General features: G+C 38.1%; 1 protein-coding gene across 8 annotated transcripts in view; it reads left to right on the forward strand.

Moving 5' to 3' along the window:
- MARF1 (meiosis regulator and mRNA stability factor 1) overlaps positions 1-21,148 on the forward strand; it is a 33,320-nt gene that overhangs the window by 1,660 nt on the left and 10,512 nt on the right. For 7 of the 8 annotated variants that reach the window (XR_008579386.1, XR_008579387.1, XR_008579388.1 and 4 more), the window contains exons 3-23: positions 2,403-3,071; positions 4,103-4,277; positions 5,716-5,942; positions 6,840-6,957; positions 7,674-7,846; positions 8,619-9,053; positions 9,579-9,748; positions 9,844-10,005; positions 10,707-10,896; positions 11,602-11,780; positions 12,832-12,912; positions 13,245-13,481; positions 14,313-14,432; positions 14,783-14,958; positions 15,189-15,409; positions 16,135-16,277; positions 17,557-17,690; positions 18,137-18,339; positions 18,846-19,073; positions 19,853-20,083; positions 20,185-20,397. Coding sequence is in view for 3 of the 8 variants with exons in the window: in XM_054842832.1 (XP_054698807.1) it covers positions 2,403-3,071; positions 4,103-4,277; positions 5,716-5,942; positions 6,840-6,957; positions 7,674-7,846; positions 8,619-9,053; positions 9,579-9,748; positions 9,844-10,005; positions 10,707-10,896; positions 11,602-11,780; positions 12,832-12,912; positions 13,245-13,481; positions 14,313-14,432; positions 14,783-14,958; positions 15,189-15,409; positions 16,135-16,277; positions 17,557-17,690; positions 18,137-18,339; positions 18,846-19,073; positions 19,853-20,083; positions 20,185-20,397 (4,485 nt within the window). In the remaining 5 variants the exon portion in view is untranslated. The remainder of the gene's footprint in view (positions 1-2,402; positions 3,072-4,102; positions 4,278-5,715; positions 5,943-6,839; positions 6,958-7,673; positions 7,847-8,618; positions 9,054-9,578; positions 9,749-9,843; positions 10,006-10,706; positions 10,897-11,601; positions 11,781-12,831; positions 12,913-13,244; positions 13,482-14,312; positions 14,433-14,782; positions 14,959-15,188; positions 15,410-16,134; positions 16,278-17,556; positions 17,691-18,136; positions 18,340-18,845; positions 19,074-19,852; positions 20,084-20,184; positions 20,398-21,148) is intronic. The other variant, XR_008579390.1, reaches the window with a different exon arrangement.

Consider the following 21,148-nt stretch of genomic DNA (forward strand, 5'->3'; position numbering starts at 1 on the left):
CTAAAAGCGTAGTTGATAACCTGGTACAGAGTGGTAACACTAACTGCAGTGATATTGCTGACTAAAGGGGGCGAGTGGGGAGGGGAGAAAGGGGAGACAGCGCTTACCATGGAAGTACAAAACCTACCTGGGGATTTAAGGTCTTCAGTTGTGTTTGCAGCTCTCCCATCAGTGTGGGAGAAAGCAGACAAGTTGCTTTACTCTCTACAGCTCTGTTTGGAATGATACAACTGACTGCTTAAGATGTACATAAAGCAGCTTCTTGAAAGCTCTACAAAGTTATTGCTGAAAAGTAGAGAAGGGAAGCAGTCTTCCTGCTTCCAGATTTTATCAATTTAGTTTGGAGGCAAATTTAGGATTTTCTGAATTATTATTATTATATAGTAGTTACAGCAATTGTAGATACTGTTCTTCACAAAAGTCTAATTTTTCCCTGTTTCCATTTCTTTACATGTTCCTGTTCTGTAACTGTATATGATTCTATATGTTTAAGATGCAAAGTGCTAAGGAATAGTACAGCACAATGACTCACTTGAGCAAACAAGCTCCAGCTGTTAAGTAACATTCATGCATGTTCAAGCTGACTTTGAGTAAAAGACATAGGGGAAACACAGAAGCGTGTATACTGTTGTGTTGCTATTCTCATGTGCCAGGGGCTAGGAAGGGAGCTGCCATTTAACATATAAAGCAGTTCCAGACAGATTTTTGGCAGAGTGTCTTCAATTCATAAGCTGTGGCATCAGGCAGAGAGGAATGGTTTTGAACTTGGGTAATCAATTATTCATTACTATGTAGTAGGAAATGCATGAAATTCAATTTGGGAAGCAAAAGTGGTTCCAAAGTACTGGCCTAAAGCTCTGGAGCAGTGAGTTGCTTGCAGGTTAGGTCTGTTGACCTTGACTGTTCTGGTGCTTCTCATAACCTTACTTAGTTTTTGCTGCTGCCATTCAAAAACCCTGTACTTCTGTCTATGCCTTTGTCTGTACGTCTTGATGTCTTAAATCAGAGTATGCAAAAAGCACTTGGAATCATAGAATCATTTTGGTTGGAAAGGACCTTTAAGATCATCAAGTCCAACTGTTAACCCAGCACTGCCAGTCCAACCACTAAACTGTGTCCCTAAGCACCACATCTACACATCTTTTAAATCCTTCCAGGGATGGGGACTCCACCACTTCCCTGGGCAGCCTGGTCCAGCGATTGACAACCCTTTGGATAAACAAATTTTTCCTAATATCCAATCTAAACCTCCCCTGGCACAACTTGAGGCCTCTTGTCCTATTGCTTGTTACTTGGGAGAAGAGACCGACCCCCACCTGGCTACAACCTCCTTTCAGGTAGCTGTAGAGAGCAATCAGGTCTCCCCTCAGCCTCCTTTTCTCCAGGCTGAACACCTCCAGTTCCCTCAGCTGCTCCCATCAGACTTGTGCTCCAGACCCTTCCCAACTTTGTTACCGTTCTCTGAACATACTCCAGCACCTCAGTGTCCTTCTGGTAGCAAGGGGCCCAAAACCGAACACAGCACTCAAGGTGTGGCTTCACCAGTGCTGAGTACGGGGGGGACAGTCACTGCCCTGGTCCTGCTGGCCACACTCACTCTCATACAAGTCTGGATGCTGTTGGCTACCTGGGCACAGTGCTGGCTTGTGTTCAGTCGCTGTCGACCAACACCCCCAGGTCCTTTTCCACCAGGCAGCTTTCCAGCCACTCTGCCCCAAGCCTGTAGCGTTGCCTGGGGTTGGTGTGACCCAAGGGCAGGACCTGGCACTGAGCTGTGTTGAACCTCATACAGTTGGCCTCTGCCCGTCAATCCAGCCTGTCCAGGCTTATATAGTTGTTGCGAAAAATTACATAGTTTTGATGAAAATTTAGTCTTTGTGCTCTGTTAGTTTACCTGCTTGATATAATTTCTCATTTTTGAAGTCTTTTAATACATTACTTCCAAAACTTTAATACAATTTTAAACTCTTTATTCAAAGTAAAAGGTGATTACTTATGTACCTCCAAACGATGAGGTTTTTTACTTTACACTGGATCCATCTATGTTTGTTCTTGAAAGAAATTTGGGTTTGCTTTGCAATTGCAGAGTATCTCAGCCTTAGCCTAACAAATTTCTGCTTTTCAGATTCTATTTACCAGATTCATTCCTATTTGGTTTATAGTTCTTTGGTTTTGTTGCTTCCAAAATCCACTGATACCAGTATACCTCAGGCTGGCACACGTAACTGGCATGTTTCTTTTTAACGTTTTACCTGTTCAGGCAGTGAGGTAATAGTAATCATAAAGATAATGCTTTTCAAAATTTCTGTTATTGTCAACATTGTAATAGTAGAAGTATGTTTATACTATACAATTGTTGGTTGGTTCATGTATCTGAATGTAACTGAGCTTTCATTTTCCAGAAAGATTACATGGAGAACAAGAAAGCTGCTGTGGAATTGAAGGATGCTTCATCTCCTCATAATGCTGGCTCTAAGCTGTTTCCAGCAGTACCGCTTCCTGATGTTCATCCTCTTCAGCAACAGCAAATACAGCTTTCACCTGGCCCGAAAGTAAGCTGCTGTGCTCATGGCTCTGACTCTTCTTGTACTCCACAAATGCATTGTGGTGGTGGTGGTGGTAACTTGATTCACCCTGGCACAATATTAGACTCAAAAGGCACTGGGACGATTACTTGTCAAGTAGGGTCAGGATTTGCCTATCAATCTGCATCTTCACTGAAGAACCCTCCAGCTACAAGCAATTTGGCGGGCATTTCGAGTGAGTTCCCTGGCATGTGCGTAGAAAACAGTGTATCTTCCTGTCAGCATCTGCCCTGTTGTGGAAAACTCCATTTCCAGTCCTGTCATGGTAATGTGCACAAACTGCATCAGTTTCCAGCCCTTCAGAGCTGCACGTCTTCTGGCTATTTTCCTTGTTCTGAATTCACGAGTGGGGCTACGGGCCACTTGGATGAACATATTGCACAGTCGGAGCTAACATCACATGTGTGTGCCAACCCTTTGCACCTAAACATGGCACCTTCAGTTTGTTTAAAGGGCTCTCACTACTGCAATGACTGCTTGAGCAAGGTTGGTACCCATCCCATTTCTCATTCATTAAGCGTGGTATATGGTGAATGTTGAAATAATGTTACTTGAGCAGGGCACCAGCTTCCATGGGTTGTGGCTTGTGTCCTCCTGGTTGGTGATGCACAGTCCAGGTGTACCAGATTCCTTTTTGAAGATGATCTCTTTTTTGAGGTAACATTCAGGTTGATAGGAAGACAAAAGAGGCTATCACAATGGTTAGCTTACAGGGGATCTGTAATGTCCTCAAGCAGAATTTTGACTGGATTTGAAAGACAGTTATCTCTTCCTGACAGCTCCAGTCCAAATGTGCCATAGTAGTGACTCTGAGAAAAAGGCTACAGTAGTTAACATGTACCCTTTGGCAGATGATCAGTAAAGATCCATTTGTAAGTCAGGTGAAATGTCTGATGCTGTAAGGACATTCTAGTTGTGGTTTGGTTTGATAGGTGTCGAGTTCACTCTTCCCAAATTTGTAATTTATACTTCAATACCAATTTGGTACACTTTAGAACTGATTAAAACTGTGCTTGAATTTTAATAGGAATTTCAAGTGAAATAATATGCTCAACTTTGCAAGATGTGTTACTTAATTCCAAACATGCTGAATTCACAATTTAGTTTATTGAAATGAAGAAATTTCACTTTTACATTAGTAACTCAAATTTGGAAGTTTATCACCACTGTTTTTTGGGAGAAGGTGATTCAACCTTGTACTCTTAATTGTGCTGATTTCACATGCTAGGTCTTTATTGATTTATTTTTAGAATGTGTATTAGTACTTCTCAATACATGCCATCTTTAAGGTGCAGAGTTTAATAGAACCTTTCCTTGTGTTTGGAAATCTAGAGCTAAGTATGCTAGGAAAGACTCTGGGATAGAAGTTCCCTTCATGCAGTGATGCTGTTAACTTTGTAGAGTGCATCTGAACTTGCATTTGTTGCAGAAGGGAAACCAAGTGTTTTTAGCATGGAATAGTATTTGTTAATATTGTATACTAAATGAACATGTATTTTGAAAAATTGTCCCAACAGCCAACCAGAAACAGCCTAGTTGATGCTGCTAAAATCTGGCCAAATATTCCTCCTCCGAGTGCCCAGACCGCGCCTGTTCCTATCCCCGTATGTAATGGCTGTGGAACCAAGGGAGCAGGGAATGAGAAGAGTTTGCTGCTGGCGAGCAGCCTTGGCAAATCACCACAGAAATATGGTAAACCACACTTGTTTGAAACTTGTGCTTAGCAGCTGTCCTTCTTGAATACTATTGCATGTGAAGAGTTCTCTTAAATTGCACTGTTCTTGAGAAACTTCTATAAAGTCATAGAAGACTAAACACTAAAAAAACTGCCTTGTTTCTCTTTTGCAAAGTCATAACTTGGAGTTACCTGTTTTGACTACCTACTAACTTTATTGTTTGCATAGAGTTTTAATTTTTTACTATTATATTTGTTACCATTTTAAGAACTAGAAAAAGAAATTCTGTTTCGTTCTGGTGGTATATAAAGAAATTATCTTCAGCCATACTCTGAAAAGCATTTTCTTAGTCTGTAGTATCTATTGTCTCTTCATATGCAGCAATGTTTATAATTACGATATAGCTTTTTTCAGTGTTCTTGAGAGGAAAATATAATGAGAAATAATTACATGGTCTTTTTTCAATATTAGTACTGCTTCAATTACAAAATCATAGCTAGTATGAAAGTCATAAACTTAGTCATAGAATATTAAGAAATTGGATAGTTTTACTATTATTTTAAGACTACACCCATTTCTAAGGTGCAACACTCCAATTAAGTGCCCTTACAAAATGCAATTCCAGTGAATCTTGTAGAATAACTAGTCAATGTACACCCAAACAAATGACAGTGGTCTGCTGTGCTTAATTTGATTATTTTCAGCTAATGTCAAGTCTTAGCTTGTTGTTGACCCATGAGGATTCTGTATCATTCCTCATGTTTCTTTTCCAGTTGTTTTGTGGAGACGGAATGGGTGTATAATGTCAATTCACTTTAAATACCTATTTAATTTTGCTGAAGCACCAGACACTTTATTTGTGCTTCTTAGCCTGTAATAGCAAAAACTCTGAACCTCGCTCTTCTGAACTGTAGGATACCTTTGTGTTTGTTCTGTACTGCCTTAATTTTGTATAATCACTGTCACTATACTGGTAATCTCATCCAGTTTTGTTTAGATACTTTATCTAATGCACACTGTAAATTTGAACAGCTTTCATGTTTCACTTCCCTTATTGATCAAGCACCTGCTGAGTTCAATGTGACACAACTTCAGACAATTTTCAGGGTGCATGCCACCTCAGCATTTGGTAACTTTTTTTAAAGACATTACTTGGTTGTTTGAGAGTTTAAAAGTAAAGCTGAAGTTGTCTTGCATCTTTATCCTTAGCTTAACAGTGACTAAATTTCTGTTTAAGACTGATTCAAGGAATAAAGTTTCTCCCTTAAAGAGAAACTTTGAAAACAACTGATTTGTTTTTTAGATTCCTTAAGAAAATAAAACTGAACTTGCATTCCTGGACACATTGTTCTCTAAAACATAAAGTTTCCCCATGTGCAACTTCTATAGTATACAAAGTTTAACACTTTTTGGTATTTGGAGATGAAAATGAACTGTGTTGTTAACCTGTACAGGGTCTCCGGAAGTTGCAATAACGGGCCAAGTTCTGGAAAACCTGCCCCCCATTGGAGTCTTCTGGGACATTGAAAACTGCTCGGTTCCCACAGGCCGTTCAGCTATAGCAGTTGTACAGAGGATTCGTGAAAAGTTTTTCAAAGGTCACAGGGAGGCAGAATTCATCTGTGTGTGTGACATCAGTAAAGAAAATAAAGAAGTTATCCAGGAGCTAAACAACTGCCAGGTATCAAAGCAGCATCTACTTGGTGCTTGCGCTTGAGAATTTGTGTAGCTGAGTGTGCCGATGGGGATTCCTGTTCACTAAAGCTTTATAGAACTTCTCTGGTTTTTAGTGCATGAACTTATTAGTTTATGGGTGAGGTCTTTAATGCTGAACTTTCTTGCTGTAATACTGTGTAAAACTGAAACTGCGTGCCTTTATGTGTAGGTTACTGTTTTAGCTTTAGTTCTAGTGTTCGCAGAGGGTTTTGATTTCATCCAGTAATAAGTGGTGGGGGCATTTCTGGTGTTATCCTTCAAATCTGTGACTAAATCATTAACTTAAAAGAACTATGATTCTGTGAACTTAACTTTTTTTACTTTTGTTAGAGAATACTGTGCTGACTTGTAAATTAGTGGTATTGATTGGGGCGCCTTTAACACCATGTATTTTTCCATCAATACCTTTTGTTTCTTCGTATTTTTTAACTTTTTGTGCAGGTTTCCAAGTCAGAAATTCCCTTCCCACCCCCTAAATTGCAGATATGATAACAGGTTGACAGTTTATCTGCTTATGTGAGGTAAAATGAATTGATAGTTAGTACTTACTATGTTTGTCACCTCTCTATTTCAACTAAGGGTTTATGGAATGTTTTTAAGGTATGTAAATTGCAATCTTTAACATAGAACAGCAGAAGTTATCCCTAAGATATTGCTGACCAATTAGGGTTGAAGTTCATTGCTCATTAGAACAGTCTGAGATCCATACATGTCGTATTTCATGTATGTGGGCATTAACTTATCTAAATAAAAAGGTGCATGTGAAAGCTTGTATTTATGTTAATTTTTTAAAGCATTAAATTCGAGCAAGCATAGTTCACATTCAAGCTTTTCTTTAGAGTGTATGTATGTATTTCCACAGGTGACTGTTGCACACATCAATGCTACAGCAAAGAATGCTGCTGATGACAAACTCAGACAGAGTCTTAGGAGATTTGCCGATACACACACCGCACCTGCCACTGTGGTTCTTGTGTCAAGTAAGTGTTTGTGGTACTCGCTCACCTGCAGTGCAGAACTCAGTTCCTCTCTTCAGTAGTACTTTTGCCTGTGACACTGTTCTGCTTTCCAGGGGTTGTGTTTAGAATCAGCTTTAACTGAATTGCTCAAGAATTCTTAATAATGTCGGTGGCAGCAAGGGAAAAGTAGGGCCAGTAAGGCGAGAACTTGCCTTAGTTAAATCAGCACTGGAATCTGGTGTCTTGTTGAGTGTCAGTAGGTATATAGTACATAAATACTGCCTAATTAGGCAGCTTCAGCAGGAAGCTAATAGAGTAAAACTCATTGAGTCTTCTTGTGGTAATCTTTCAGAATGCTTTGAGCAAAACGTATTTGATTTGTTCTCTATTCTTGTAGCAGCATACTGTACTGTTAAATATGCAAGCCACTCAACTATTTAATTGCTGTGTGTTGCCTTGGGTTTCTCCCTAAAGCTAAACAAATGTTTTCTATAGAAGTATACAATACCAGTTGAATGCCTTGCTCATAAATTGCTATTAAAAGGAAGCCCTTGTCTGAGACTGAATGCTAACTGCTGATTTAAATTATGTCTGAGAAGCCTTATAGCTGTTGTGCTTTTTCACTGGAAATAATCAGTGATAAATAGAACTTGTCAAGTGAGACATGGGGTTTTGTTTGTTTAAGCTGACTTTTTTTTCTGAGTTTCCTTGTTCATTCTATTTTTTTTTTTCTCCAGCGGATGTAAACTTTGCTTTGGAACTCAGTGACCTGAGACATCGACATGGTTTTCAGATAATTTTGGTACATAAAAACCAAGCTTCAGAAGCACTTTTACATCATGCTCATGTGCTTATTTGTTTTGAAGAATTTATTTCAGACTTGCCACCAAGGTTACCGCTGAAAATGCCGGTAAGGTTTTTAATTCTTAGTGCAACAGACATTTCAAAGTGTCAACTTCCCTTTTTTCTAATTTAGGGGGAGAATAGGCTGAAATTCTGTGTTTTGATGGTGAGACATGTCTGCTGTGTATTTGACCATTGTCTGTATTTCGTTTCTTACCATGTGAATGCATACTTTCTACTTTAACACTGAAAGAATGAATTAATAAAGTAATTAACTAAAGTGAAATAGCAAGGTCACTTTATCTGAAAAAGTATTTAGTGGTATCTTACTTGCCTTTCTTTCACTGGCAGAAAGTTAGGGTAAGAATTTAGTTGTGCATTAAGACAGCTCTGTGATGCTTTAACAGGTTTGAGTGACTGTCTACTGTTTTCTTGGACTTTTTGTCTTCCTGACGATTCCCTCTGGATTTGCTGTGTTGTCTTTGCACAGCACTCACGACCTTTTCTTTCTTTGAAGTAACTTCCTGAGCTGTGTGTTCGCATGCATATGTAGAATTTTTGGGTTGCAAACAGTGATGCTTTCTTATCTGGAGAAGTGATCAGATACGGATTCATTGATCGGGGACTCTGTAGTCTCTTCTAACTTTAAATTATATTGGAGAAGGAAGTTTGAGGATTGCTCTTTGTATGAGAGTTTGCCAAACAAATTGAATGCTGCAAAAAGAATGACTTGGGAGGGGCGGGAGGGGGAGCATGTGTCACCAGTACCAACATAAAAACACTGGTTTTGTACAAAAGGGTATTCTGACGTAAATTAAAATCTTACTCCCTTTAAACAGGCATGCCATACGCTGTTATATGTTTATAATCTGCCAACAAACAGAGACAGCAAAAGTGTCAGTAATAGACTCAGGCGTTTGTCAGACAACTGTGGAGGGAAGGTGCTGAGCATTTCTGGAAGCAGTGCAATTCTCCGTTTTTTAAATCAAGAAAGTGCTGAACGGGCTCGGAAGCGAATGGAAAATGAAGATGTTTTTGGTAACAGGATTGTAGTGTCTTTTACTCCCAAAAACAAAGAACTTAATGAAACAAAAAGCTTCAGCTTTGTGGGAACTGAAAAGGTGAAGTCTCCCAAAAAAATTAACAAGAACACAAAGCTGTGCCTCCTCAGCAAAGATTCAAGTGATCAGTCTTCTGGTACCAAAGGCTCTGCTGGGAGAGGATTCCAGATTCATGGATCTATCATCAAACCCACAAATGTTAAAAGTTTACAGGTATTGTTGTTCTAACTTGTTTAGTATTCTTGCTTTTCCTCATGTTCTGAGGATTGCTTCTGTTACAGCTTTAACTTGTCAGTCCTATTTAATGAGTAACTGGAATGTATAGTGACATTCCCAAAGGAGAGCTGTCTTCATCTGCCTGGAAAGCAGGCAATGAATTTGAGGGTTGGTTTTCCCCCCTCCCTGCCGCCTTTTTCTCAATTTGGAAATACTGCTGTTACTGAGTCTCAAATCATAGGCCAGTTTTGACTTTTGTGTTGGTGTTGAGTAAAACATCTAGAGCGATCCACTTTGCTAGTTTTAAGGAGAACTAGGCTAGATCTACAGTGTAGCAAACTGTCAATTAGTTGAAATATTTTTGCTACTTTCTGTCACAGAAAATCAAATATTTCTGGTTATGAAGTATGAATGAAAATGCTATTAAAGAAAAAATTCAGTTATCTGGGTTTCTATCACAAGGAAAGCCTCTGACAAGGAATGTCTGGTGCTTTATGCTAACCTTTCATCTGTTTCATATAGGAGCTGTGCCGCCTTGAATCAAAGACCATCAGTAGAAATATTGAAAACCAGCAAGAACATTTAAGAGAACAAATTCCCTCTCCTCAGAGTAACCCTAGTGCAGCGATTTCTGCATCTCTGGCAACCAAAAAAATTGGAACGGGAGAATCATCCTGTAAAAGTAGTCAAAAGTATGTTTAAAAAGAGATCAATGCGAGATGCTTTTTTTTAATGTGAGTTCTGCAACTTAATGTGTTTTCTTTTTCTTATGTATGTTTGTAAATAGAAGAGACACCTCTGCTTCCAGGAGCATTACCAATTCCCCTGTAGATAAAAAAGATAAAGATGAAACTGTATTTCAGGTCAGCTATCCCTCTGCTTTCAGTAAGTTGACGGCCTCAAGACAACTCAGTCCTTTACTCATGTCTCAGAGTTGCTGGTCATCTCGGTAAGTGTCTGCCTTTTTTGGGAGGTGAAGTGAGACTTCACCGATACATAGATTGATTACTGACAGCTGCTTGTGGAGTTGTGTATGCTAAGTACACTAATAGCTGATTTATGTGGAGTCAAAAAGAAACTGCAATGGTGCTGCACAACCACTAACAGAGGGTGGATGTAAATACAAGATGGAGTGAACTCCTTTTTCAGAAACTTACTGTGTGGCAATTGCTTCCTGCAAACTTTGTCTTTAAAACTTCTGAAAAATCTTCAGAGGTATTACAGACATCTTACTCCTCTAAATTTCAGTGCCTTTGACATTCCCAGAAGTTTATCCAGGCCCATTAAATTCTCGTAGACTTAAATATCTGGCCTTTGCCAGTTATTAAAATCATGTGAATGAATTTGGCTTTTTTAATGTGTTTAGTAAGATAGTAGACTTGGTGTCAAATATATTATTAAATTGGGTGACTTTGAAAGATAATATGAATGATTTTTCTTTCTTCTCATAGGAAATATGTCTTGTTATGGTGTTTTGCTTGTGGTGAAATTTGTTTTGCCTGCACACGTGTGCTAGGAAAATACCTTCGATGTGCTGTATTTGTGCACTTCACCTGTGTCTATTTTCTGATAAATTTGGAGATCTATATATCAGAATTATGCAATAGCTACTTTAGCTCATCAATTTTTTATTTCTATTTTTTTCCCCAGGAGTATGTCTCCAAACCTCTCAAATAGATCATCTCCACTCACATTTAATGTAGTAAATCATACCAGTGGTACAGACTGCCCTGATCCTTTTGCAAATGGTGCAGACATTCAGATCAGCAATATTGATTACAGATTATCCAGAAAAGAGTTGCAGCAAAATTTACAAGAAATTTTCTCAAGACATGGCAAGGTAAAGGCTAAAACAACTTCATTAAATCTTTTTTTAAATACTTCCTATTTATGTATTTATGGACATGTTTGCGGTCTAGCTTTAAGTGAGTAGGAGTGAAAAGCTATCCAAACATGACTTTTAAACTTTGTTAAAAGGAGGTATTGGGTTTTCTTTAAAAAGACCAGATTATCACTTGCCATAGGTTCTTAATTTGCATGTGATCTTCATAGAACTGGTATTCTGAAGTTTTGTATACAAAATTCTTAGTAAGTGTCTTATTAGTCACGCAGGGAAGAGGTGTAAGCTTTAGCTGCATAACCTTTTTCAGCTGTAAAGCTGAATTCCTAATGTCAGCTTAAAAATTATGTTTTGAATCAGAAGTGATCAACAGACATGGAAAGTGTGAATCAGTAAAAAGCAATTGTGCAAGGAAGGGTCACTTTTGCAGCAGTCCTAGGTCTGTCTGATCTGTGGATAATATTCTTCTGGTATCATTTTCTACATGGGAAGATGATGCTTGTGTTAAAGGAATATCTTGGTCTTGCCTTGGCCAAGGCTCACTGCACTTGGTTCTTGTTTGCATTGTCCTCTTGGCCACGGTTCATTGTACTCAGTTCTCTTGTGCATTGTATTCAGCTCTTGGCCAAAGCGAGACCGTGCTACGCTCATGTTGGCTTGCCTTAGGTTATTTTGTGATAAATCTATAAGGTGTTTTCCTTTCAGGTAAAAAGTGTAGAGCTGAGTCCTCATACAGACTACCAGTTGAAGGCAACAGTTCAGATGGAAAACCTGCAAGAAGCAATCAGTGCTGTCAACAGTCTTCACAGATACAAAATTGGCAGTAAAAGGATCCAGGTCTCATTAGCAACAGGAGCTGCGAGTAAATCACTTTCTCTACTTAGGTAATAAGCAATTTGGCATCTTCTGAATTATTCTAGCATCTATTTAGTAGCTGAGAGATTTAAAATACTGAGCAAAGGAATGATAGGGAAATAAAGTAAAATCTATCTTATGACTAGATGAATGTGTTGAATACAACTAGGCTAGCTTTCAGTTTAGCATTTTTACGCTGCTTATTTTAAGTTGCATAGAATCATAGAATGGTTTGGGTTGGAAGGGACCTCAAAGATCATCCATTTCCACCCCCTGCCATGAGCAGGGACACCCTCTGCTAGCCCAGGTTACCCAAAGACCAATCCGAGGAGGCTAGATGTCTGTTTAATAGTTTCACCACTACTCTTTCATAATACTGATATATTTCCATAACTTAGTTTGTGCAGCTGAGTAAAGATTACACTTGGCATCTTTATTTCTTCTTTCCTTCAAGAAAGTGCATACAGATTTTCTCTTTGAAGATGGGATACACAGTTTAAATGGTATTGGTGGCTTTGATCTCCATTTTCTATATGGAAGATGATAGAACTAGAGTGCTGAAGCTAGTGAGAATACAAGTATTTTCTATTTCACTTTTTTCCCTACTGAAAGAAAGCATAGGAAAAACATCTTCATTCTTTCACAGAAAGCTCCCATGAAAATAGTGCTTGGAGTGTATCCTACAACTATGTACTACTTGCTATTATATAGTTTACAGCTTTATTTCATCCTTGCCTTTTAGTTCATGCCTGTTCAAAGTTCTTAATGTAATGACCAGGCTGGTAACTTCTAATGCTGCAGTTGTAATGTTGCATTTTATAGGTGCTCAAAATCTTACCACTGCCTATGAAAGATGCAACTCCTTCAGAGACATTACCCAATGAGTTAGTGGAAATGTTACTACTTGCACTCCCCTGATCTGAAGTGTCAACTGTTGTAGTGCTGGGATGGAAGGGAATGCAATTTGTCCTGTTAAATTTACAGTTTGTAAACTGCATTGGTAAATAGCTCACCAATTTGGGCTGGAGACTAATACTAACAGATGAATTTTGTGCTAATGCTACAAAACTTCTTTTGTAGCTCAGAAACGATGTCCATTCTGCAGGATGCACCTGCTTGTTGTCTGCCTGTGTTCAAATTCACAGAAATCTATGAAAAAAAGTAAGTTCTCAGTTGTTTTTTCTCTAGTACTTCTAAAAAGAGTCTGATCTCATGTGATGGTGAATTAGAGAGTAACAGAATTGAGTGTTGTGGGGGTTTTTGTTGTTAGATGTTGCAGCGTATTATCTGTCCAGAGGCAATGACTGTAATGCTGGCTTTTCTCAGAGGGTTATACTTGGAACATTTTACTTCGTTTTCTACGTTGGGATGAATAGATTTGTTAACATAAGTTGACGCAAGTTTCTAGCATATTTCTGTTTCTTAAAAAGTATAGATTACTGCCTTCTCTAACTGCATTTATAATGTGTATTTATTGCAATTTCTTCTTTTAGATTTGGGCACAAGTTAATTATATCAGACTTGTATAAACTAACGGATACGGTGGCAATCCGTGAGCAAGGGAGCGGGCGGCTGGTGTGCCTTTTACCCAGCAGCCAAGCCCGACAGAGTCCATTGGGATCTTCGCAGTCACATGATGGTTCATCAGCAAACTGTAGCCCTATAATATTCGAAGAGTTGGAATATCACGAGCCTGTTTGTAAGCAGCATTGCCTGAATAAAGACTTTATGTAAGCTGTGTATATACTACTATAAAATCTTACAAAATATTTGAACAGCATTTAACACTTGCAGGTATATTAAAGTTGAGGTATATATGTTCATATAGTGTGCTCCAGTCACTGTTTATATGCTTACAAGAATAAGTCAGGCAGAAAATAGAGAGATGGCACAGTGAATTCTCATGGATCAGGTGTGACCCATTATGCTTGGTCATGGAGGCAGTTCTCATGGATCAGGCTGTTTGGGTGAGGTTATTGTATTCTAGCCCAGCTGCCAAGACTTGAACACCCCTTAAGCAGAAGCCGAAAGGTACACTACCTTCCTCTGATTATATAGGAAGGTTATATGTACTAGAGATTTCTATGAGCCTGAAGTTTGTAATGTAATTACAGCTGGAACTGATCATTCTTTGTCCTCCAGCTGCGTTTAGTAAGTGATTCATACTGGGTTGAAGATTTCCTGAAGCCATATATTAAGCTTTTTTGTTTTATTCAGCAGCTGCCAGGTTGTGCTACTAGAGCAGTTATTAGGTTTTCACTGTTAACTGCCTGGTATGTGCTGCTAAAACTGAATTTGAAATTTTTAATCTAATGATAATAAAAATGTGGTCTTCTAAATGTTGTTCGTCTTCTGAAAACTTGCTGTAGCTGTATTAATTTTTGTCAAGAAGAAAAGATGGAAGTTGTGTGTGGCTGTACATAGTGGTATTGTCAGCTAGTTGCAGTATATCAGATGCATATAGTATAATGTTTACTATGGGTGTGTATGTGAGAGCAGGCATACTATGCTAAAGCTATGTGTAAAATGAGCATATGAACTTCAACTTCTTGTTTTTACAGTGAGCATGACTTTGATCCAGATTCTTACAGAATTCCCTTTGTGATTTTGTCTCTGAAGACATTTGCTCCCCAAGTTCACAGTCTTCTACAGACACATGAGGGTACTGTGCCTTTACTAAGGTAAAATATTTTAAACTAGGCTTTTAGTGTAAGGGCTGATAGGTTAAAGATTTAAAACTTTATTGATAGCTGTTGTAATGCTCCAAAACTACCTATTGTATAAAATCTCTGGTTCTTATGTAAGGTGGTATCTTTTATAGCTTAAGTGCCTTATGAAATTATTACCTTTTGAATTCTTGTTGAGCAAAAAAGACACACATTTAAAATGTACATTTTATGAAGACTTCTGTAACATGTTAGCAAGCTCTTGAAGCCTCTTGTTCAGAAAGTGTCTCAAAATAGTGATATTTTTAGGACAGTTGTTATAGTGGTATTTTAGTGTATAATGGAAGCTTTTTTTTCTTCCAAAGTTTTCCTGATTGTTATATGTCAGAGTTCAATGATCTTGAAGTGGTGCCAGAAGGCCAGGGTGGTGTTCCTTTAGAACATCTGATTACCTGTGTTCCTGGAGTTAACATTGCCACTGCCCAAAATGGCATTAAAGTTATTAAATGGATACATAACAAACCACCGCCACCTACTGCAGGTAAATATTTCTTTTTAAAATCTTTTCTTTGAACTAACCTTTCTGTAAAAAATTGAGTAGCATAAAGTAAACATCTTGTGTAATTGTTAAACTTTTTATAAAGAGAAACTTTTTGTTTGAATGTTCGTTGTATTTTTCTCCTGTGCTCTACCCTGTGTCATAAATAAAGTGCAGTGTTTAGTAGAAAAATATTAGTGAAAGGTTCAGTAATGATTTCTTTTTTTTTGCAGATCCTTGGCTTCTACGTTCTAAGAGTCCTGTAGGCAATCCACAACTTATTCAGTTCAGTAGAGAAGTGATAGATCTACTTAAAAGCCAGCCGTCCTGCGTCATACCTGTCAGTAAATTCATCCCAACATACCATCATCACTTTGCAAAGCAATGCCGCGTGTCTGACTACGGGTATTCTAAATTAATGGAGCTGCTAGAAGCAGTGCCTCACGTACTGCAAGTGAGTTACGTGGCACTGTTCCTTTTAACCTGGGGATCTGTACTTGTATCTTCAACTCTGAATTACTGGTTGGCATTGTATAAGGATGCTGTGCAATTACCTAGTCCACCTTGAAAGTTAACTGAACCATGGGATGTAATTGTTCTCTTTTTGAGATGTTTCTGTTCTGTTGTTTTTATTGTCCCCACCCTTCCAAAACAACTTCTGGGGAAATTAACTCTTTATTTCATCTCAGCCTCTGGAGTAAAGTTTGAAGCTGGTTTATCCTGTGGCTAGTGCTCGGGTAAAAGGTTTTAATTGTGCTGTTTGTCATAGAAGCGCTCAGCACTTGCTGCGCTCTTAAGTTAGGCTGTGATGTGTATGTAGCCTGTGACTTGAAGGATTTCTGTGTGAAATAAGCCATGTGGCCTTACGCTACAAAAAGAAACACTATGGTCACATTAGCTTACTACTTGGAACACCAGTTGGTTCTAGAATTTTAAAATAACCCATAGAAATGTACAACAGTTGCAATAGCACTCATGGAGGAAGTGTTTCTTAATTTCTTGATGACATGTACCTCAGTACAGAAAGCATATGGTGGCTTCATGAGGCTGCCTTGCCAAATGCTGTCTCTATTATCCTTTATTTCTAGCCTATCTATACTAGAACTGGCATATAAATATCTTGTAAAAGAATTTACTGAGGATGTTCACTGTGAGTGATCAAATAAATTTTTCTTGCAGATTCTTGGTATGGGTTCCAAACGCTTGTTAACTCTGACACACAGAGCTCAAGTGAAGCGCTTTACTCAAGACTTACTGAAGCTTCTCAAATCCCAGGCCAGTAAGCAAGTTATTGTGAGGGAATTCTTACAGGCTTATCACTGGTAAGTTCTCTGTAATGAAACCAGATCAACTGTGCAGGGCATGTCTGTCAGTGGTGGTCTTAAAATCTACTGCAAGTGGAGTCGGCGCTTTAAATCTTAGTATGAAACTGTGGCAACTATATCGCCTCTTTGTTGCGATGTAGAAGTTCAAACTTACAATAAAAACAAAAATTAAAAGCTCTCTGGCAGGCTTTACTGCTTCTTTTAGTACTAGGTTCATTTAACTTTATTTGAGTTTGAAATGGGTTATTGTATTTCATTAGTTCTATTTGAAACCACAACTGCAAGGGTGGATTTAAACAAGCAGGTCGTGGCACATTAACATGAACAATAAAGGGAAAAAATAGTGTTAGGCTTTCTTTAGAGGGGAATATAAAATAGACTGATTGTCAGTAGATACTCTAATTATATCTAGCAATGGCACAAAACCAAGGAGGAGTAATACCTGTTTTGCTATTGCCGGGAAGAACATTCTCTTCTGGTATGGTAAAAAGCAGATTTTAATTTTTTTTAAAGAACCAAGAATGATACTTTCCTTAATATGGAGATAAAAAGTAGTCCTTAATGTGCTTTGAGGAAACCATAGCATCTTAGTGCTACATGTGTGCTACTGTGCTGCACATGCCAACAGCTCCTTGGGAATGCACGCTTCTACTTATAATTGGCAAAAATGTTATCGGCTGTTTCTAAATCTACTAAACGTGCATCTCCATTGTAGTCAGCTCTGGCAATTTCTTGAATAGTAATATATTTGAAGTGTTCTTGCTTCTGAGAAATGCCTGCTGGCAGGGAGGGGGGGAAGAGTAAAATACCTTTTAATATATTGCGTAGTATTGTGAACCTTAACATGGTGTTTTCCAGGATGTGGTCTCTGCCTTCTCTTGAGAACTAATCTTGTTTAGGAAGAGCATTTGTCTGTAACTATTAAGCAAGTACAGACTGAAAGTGTAGCCATATGGAGCTGTATAACTTTTATTACTTTCTTAGATCACTGAGCTTGAAAAATAGTACTTTATATTGTCATTTACCACAACTAGCTTCAGGCATCCACTGGTTGGCAGATACAGCTCTTCTAGTGTCATGTGAACTGTCAGTGTAACTTATTTTTTGGGTTAGAATGGATAGATAATTTCCCCTTTGTTTCACATGCTATTATTATTGCCAATAGGAAAATTATGCCTTTTTCTTAGGATTTGAGGCTTATTCTCTCAACTTACACACTTTTTGTCTACACAGCATGCGTTAATACTTGTATTATACAATTTTTTAAAACTTCCAGGTGTTTCTCTAAGGACTGGGATGTTACTGAATATGGAGTGTGTGAACTGGCTGATATTATATCAGAAATTCCAGACACAACCATCTGTTTGTCACAGCAAGACAATGAAATGGTAATTTGTATTCCCAAAAGAGGTATGTCCATCTACTTTTTTTTACTGCTGCCAAAGAAATTGTTCTTTAACTATTTTAAATCTGTACTAATTAAAGCATGTAAAGTAAATTAAAGCATGTAATGTAAAGTAAACACTTAGAACAGACAGGAAAGCAGTTGGCCAAACACATAAAATAATGCTACTGCTTCTGCATGTAGTTAAACTTTCTGTGGAATTATTAACAGGTTGTTTCCACGCAGCAAAAATACCGATGTATTTGGCTGTTTAATATCTTCTAAAGTGCTGATTGCTTGGTTATTTTGGACTTAAACAGGTATGCTTAGTAAAGGTATTCAGTGGTAGAAGAAACTAGTGATTTGGTATGATAGTGATTAAGCTGAAAATCAGTCACTATTTTCTTTTTATATTCTGTTGGCTTTTATAAGTGTGTTGGTACATAGCTCTTGCTTTTTTTTTTAATTTTAGAACGTACACAAGAAGAAATTGAAAGAACCAAACAATTTTCTAAAGAGGTAGTAGACTTACTGCGCCATCAACCCCATTTTCGAATGCCCTTCAATAAATTTATTCCTTCTTACCACCACCACTTTGGTCGTCAGTGCAAACTTGCTTACTATGGTTTTACAAAACTACTTGAACTCTTTGAAGCCATACCAGATGTCTTACTTGTAAGTTCTAAAATCCTAAGCTGTACTAAAGCATTTCTGAGAGCTGTACAACTGTTTCAGCAGGGTTATATTTCTCATTAACTTCTGTGTGAGTTTTAAACTGTGCACCTGTAATATTAAACAGCTGTAATTAAGGAAGTCTTGATTATAGCTATTTTGAGAAACTGGTCCAAGGCTTTTAGCACATTCAGGCTAAGTTTTTGTTAACAAATTCAAGTTTTCTAAATTGGATCATACTTACAAAATTCAGTGCATCAAAATTAGAGCTAAGTTTCATTAAAGTTGTGTTAAACTTGCTTTAAAAAAGGTTAATAACTATTTAATTGCCTATTTGTTGTTTTTCAGAAATGACATCATTTTGCTTGCTATACAGATACCTTTTGAGGTAGCTGAGCCCTGCTCCATAGCAAAGGATTGCCTGCAGCACTGAGTTTTAGTTGCAGATTACACTTTTCTCATTCGGACTAGGTAAATCACTTTAACAAAGTGTAATTTCTGTTTTGTAGGTATTGGAATGTGGGGAGGAGAAAATTCTCACACTCACGGAGGTGGAACAAGTCAAAGCAGTTGCTGCCCAGTTTGTTAAACTGCTGGCATCTCAGAAGGACAACTGCCTCTTGATGACTGATGTACTGACAGAGTACAGTAAAACATTTGGATACACACTGCGTCTTCATGACTATGATGTTAGCTCAGTTCCAGCTTTAATGCAAAAACTTCGCCATGTCGTAAAGGTAACTTTTTATCTTTGTAGTTTATCCCTCTGAAAGGTATGTAATGTGTTAAGGAATTTCCTGTCTCAAAGTACAGATCTTGGTGTGCTCTGCTGTACTCTGGAAACAGTATTTCATTAAGTTGGGGTGGGGGGAGAGACTCCAAAGGTATTTTAAATGCAGTTTCTGTATTTCTACAGTGTTCTCTCTGTTCTTTTGTAACCTTTCAACTTTCTCTGGGAAAGCTCATGCTTGTTTAGCAAATAAGTAAAAGATTGTATTCTAGTACTTATTTTAACACAAATTGTGTTGTTTTTTTCCAAATGACTTTCTAACTGTATAAAAGCAATCATTTCCTGATAACGCTAGTAGTTACCAATCTCAGTGTTTTATATTCCTATTTTCTTTTGACCTACGGTTTGAGGCTTTGACTCAATGTAAATACGTAGATGGTCCTATGTGTGAGCGGAAAAGAAAGATTGCATCTGCATGGATATAAGCATACTGGTTTAGTTGCTCCAGTTCTGTTAATTTAGCAGCTGGTGTTCAGGCTGGAGCTCAGTCAGGTCCAGCTGGCTTGGAACAAAGAGTAAAATCATGCCTACCATGCAGACAAACTGCTACACAGCTTTTGTATATTTAAAGTAAATTTTTCCACGTAATAAGCTGCCTTATCCTGTGTGTTTTTGGCCAGGGGAGTATCAGATGCTGGTGTGTAATGTAACAAACCCCAGCTACACAGCTTGCCTATAAATTAATCCTTCCCTGTCCCTAACTGCATTCCCAATTCATTTTTCTAGGTTGTTGACAAAGAGTCTGGCAAAAAAATTCAGCTGATAAATAGAAAATCTTTGCGGACTCTGACTGCCCAGTTGCTGGTCTTGTTGATGTCCTGGGATGGAACGTCCTTTCTCTCTGTTGAACAGCTTAAACAGCATTATGAAACAGTCCATAGTACTCCGCTTAATCCCTGCGAATATGGATTTATGACCTTAACTGAACTCCTGAAGAGTCTGCCTTACTTGGTTGAGGTATGTAAGCTCTTTCTGGTGTGTTTCAGACTTTGAGAAGACAGTGAGTAGAGGACATGGAACTATGCACTCTAATTCTTTCTCTGTTCTTTTTCCAATAGGTTTTTACCAATGGTGCAGCAGGAGAATATGTGAAGCTTACAAATCTGTATATGTTTGCAAAGAATGTCAGGTCCTTACTTCACACTTATCACTATCAGCAGATTTTTCTTCATGAGTTCCCAGTAGCATATAGCAAATACACAGGAGAAGTGCTGCAACCTAAAGCATATGGATGCAATAACTTAGAAGAGCTCTTGGGAGCAATTCCACAGGTGTGAAGAATCCCGTTTTGCACAATTACATTGAGATTTCTGTGTGGATTAAAAAGTTACACAACTGCAGTTTCTGTTAATTGGTGTGAATTACTGGAATAATTGCCTTCTCCAGGGAGGCTTATACCAGTTGTATTTTTAATAGCTTCTGAGAAATCTAGACTGTAATAAGAAAAGGGAAATTTCTTTTTACATGTTTTGGTCAAAGTTTGTGTAAGAACTGTTCCTGGTGAGGCCACAAACATCCTTGGCATCTTTATCAAGTGAGATACTAGATTTCTGTCTTGAATGAATGAAGTATTGTACTGAAGCTTCATTTTGATCAGGGTCGATTACTAGGTGGGGAGTGAGGAATTGTGGGACCTTGTCAGAAGTGCTGCGGAGTGGAGTTTTGCTGTGACATCTTCCTGTCATCCACATGTGCTAAGTGCTCTAGGATAGTTATGTGACTCAGTTCATGGCTATAAGCTTTCCCTTAAATAAATTAATCTTTCCAGAGAGTAACAAAATGGAATTTTGCAACTCCCATGTTTAAATGTGTAGGTTTGTTAATATATAGTTAGTATACTTACAGCCCTGTAGTTTCCCTTTGGCATCAATTATTTTGAGACAAAGCTTTTACTTGGGTAGTGTAGTACAAATTAGCAACGTGATTTAGTTAATACTTTTATAAATCATGTCAGTTCAAGGCTAGATGAACGGCAGTGAGTAAGCTGCTTTAGGCTTTGAGCATAGTATGTGCTGATGTTTT

This window comes from Grus americana, chromosome 15, assembly GCF_028858705.1.
Source record: "Grus americana isolate bGruAme1 chromosome 15, bGruAme1.mat, whole genome shotgun sequence".
Classification (NCBI taxonomy): Eukaryota; Metazoa; Chordata; class Aves; order Gruiformes; family Gruidae; genus Grus; species Grus americana.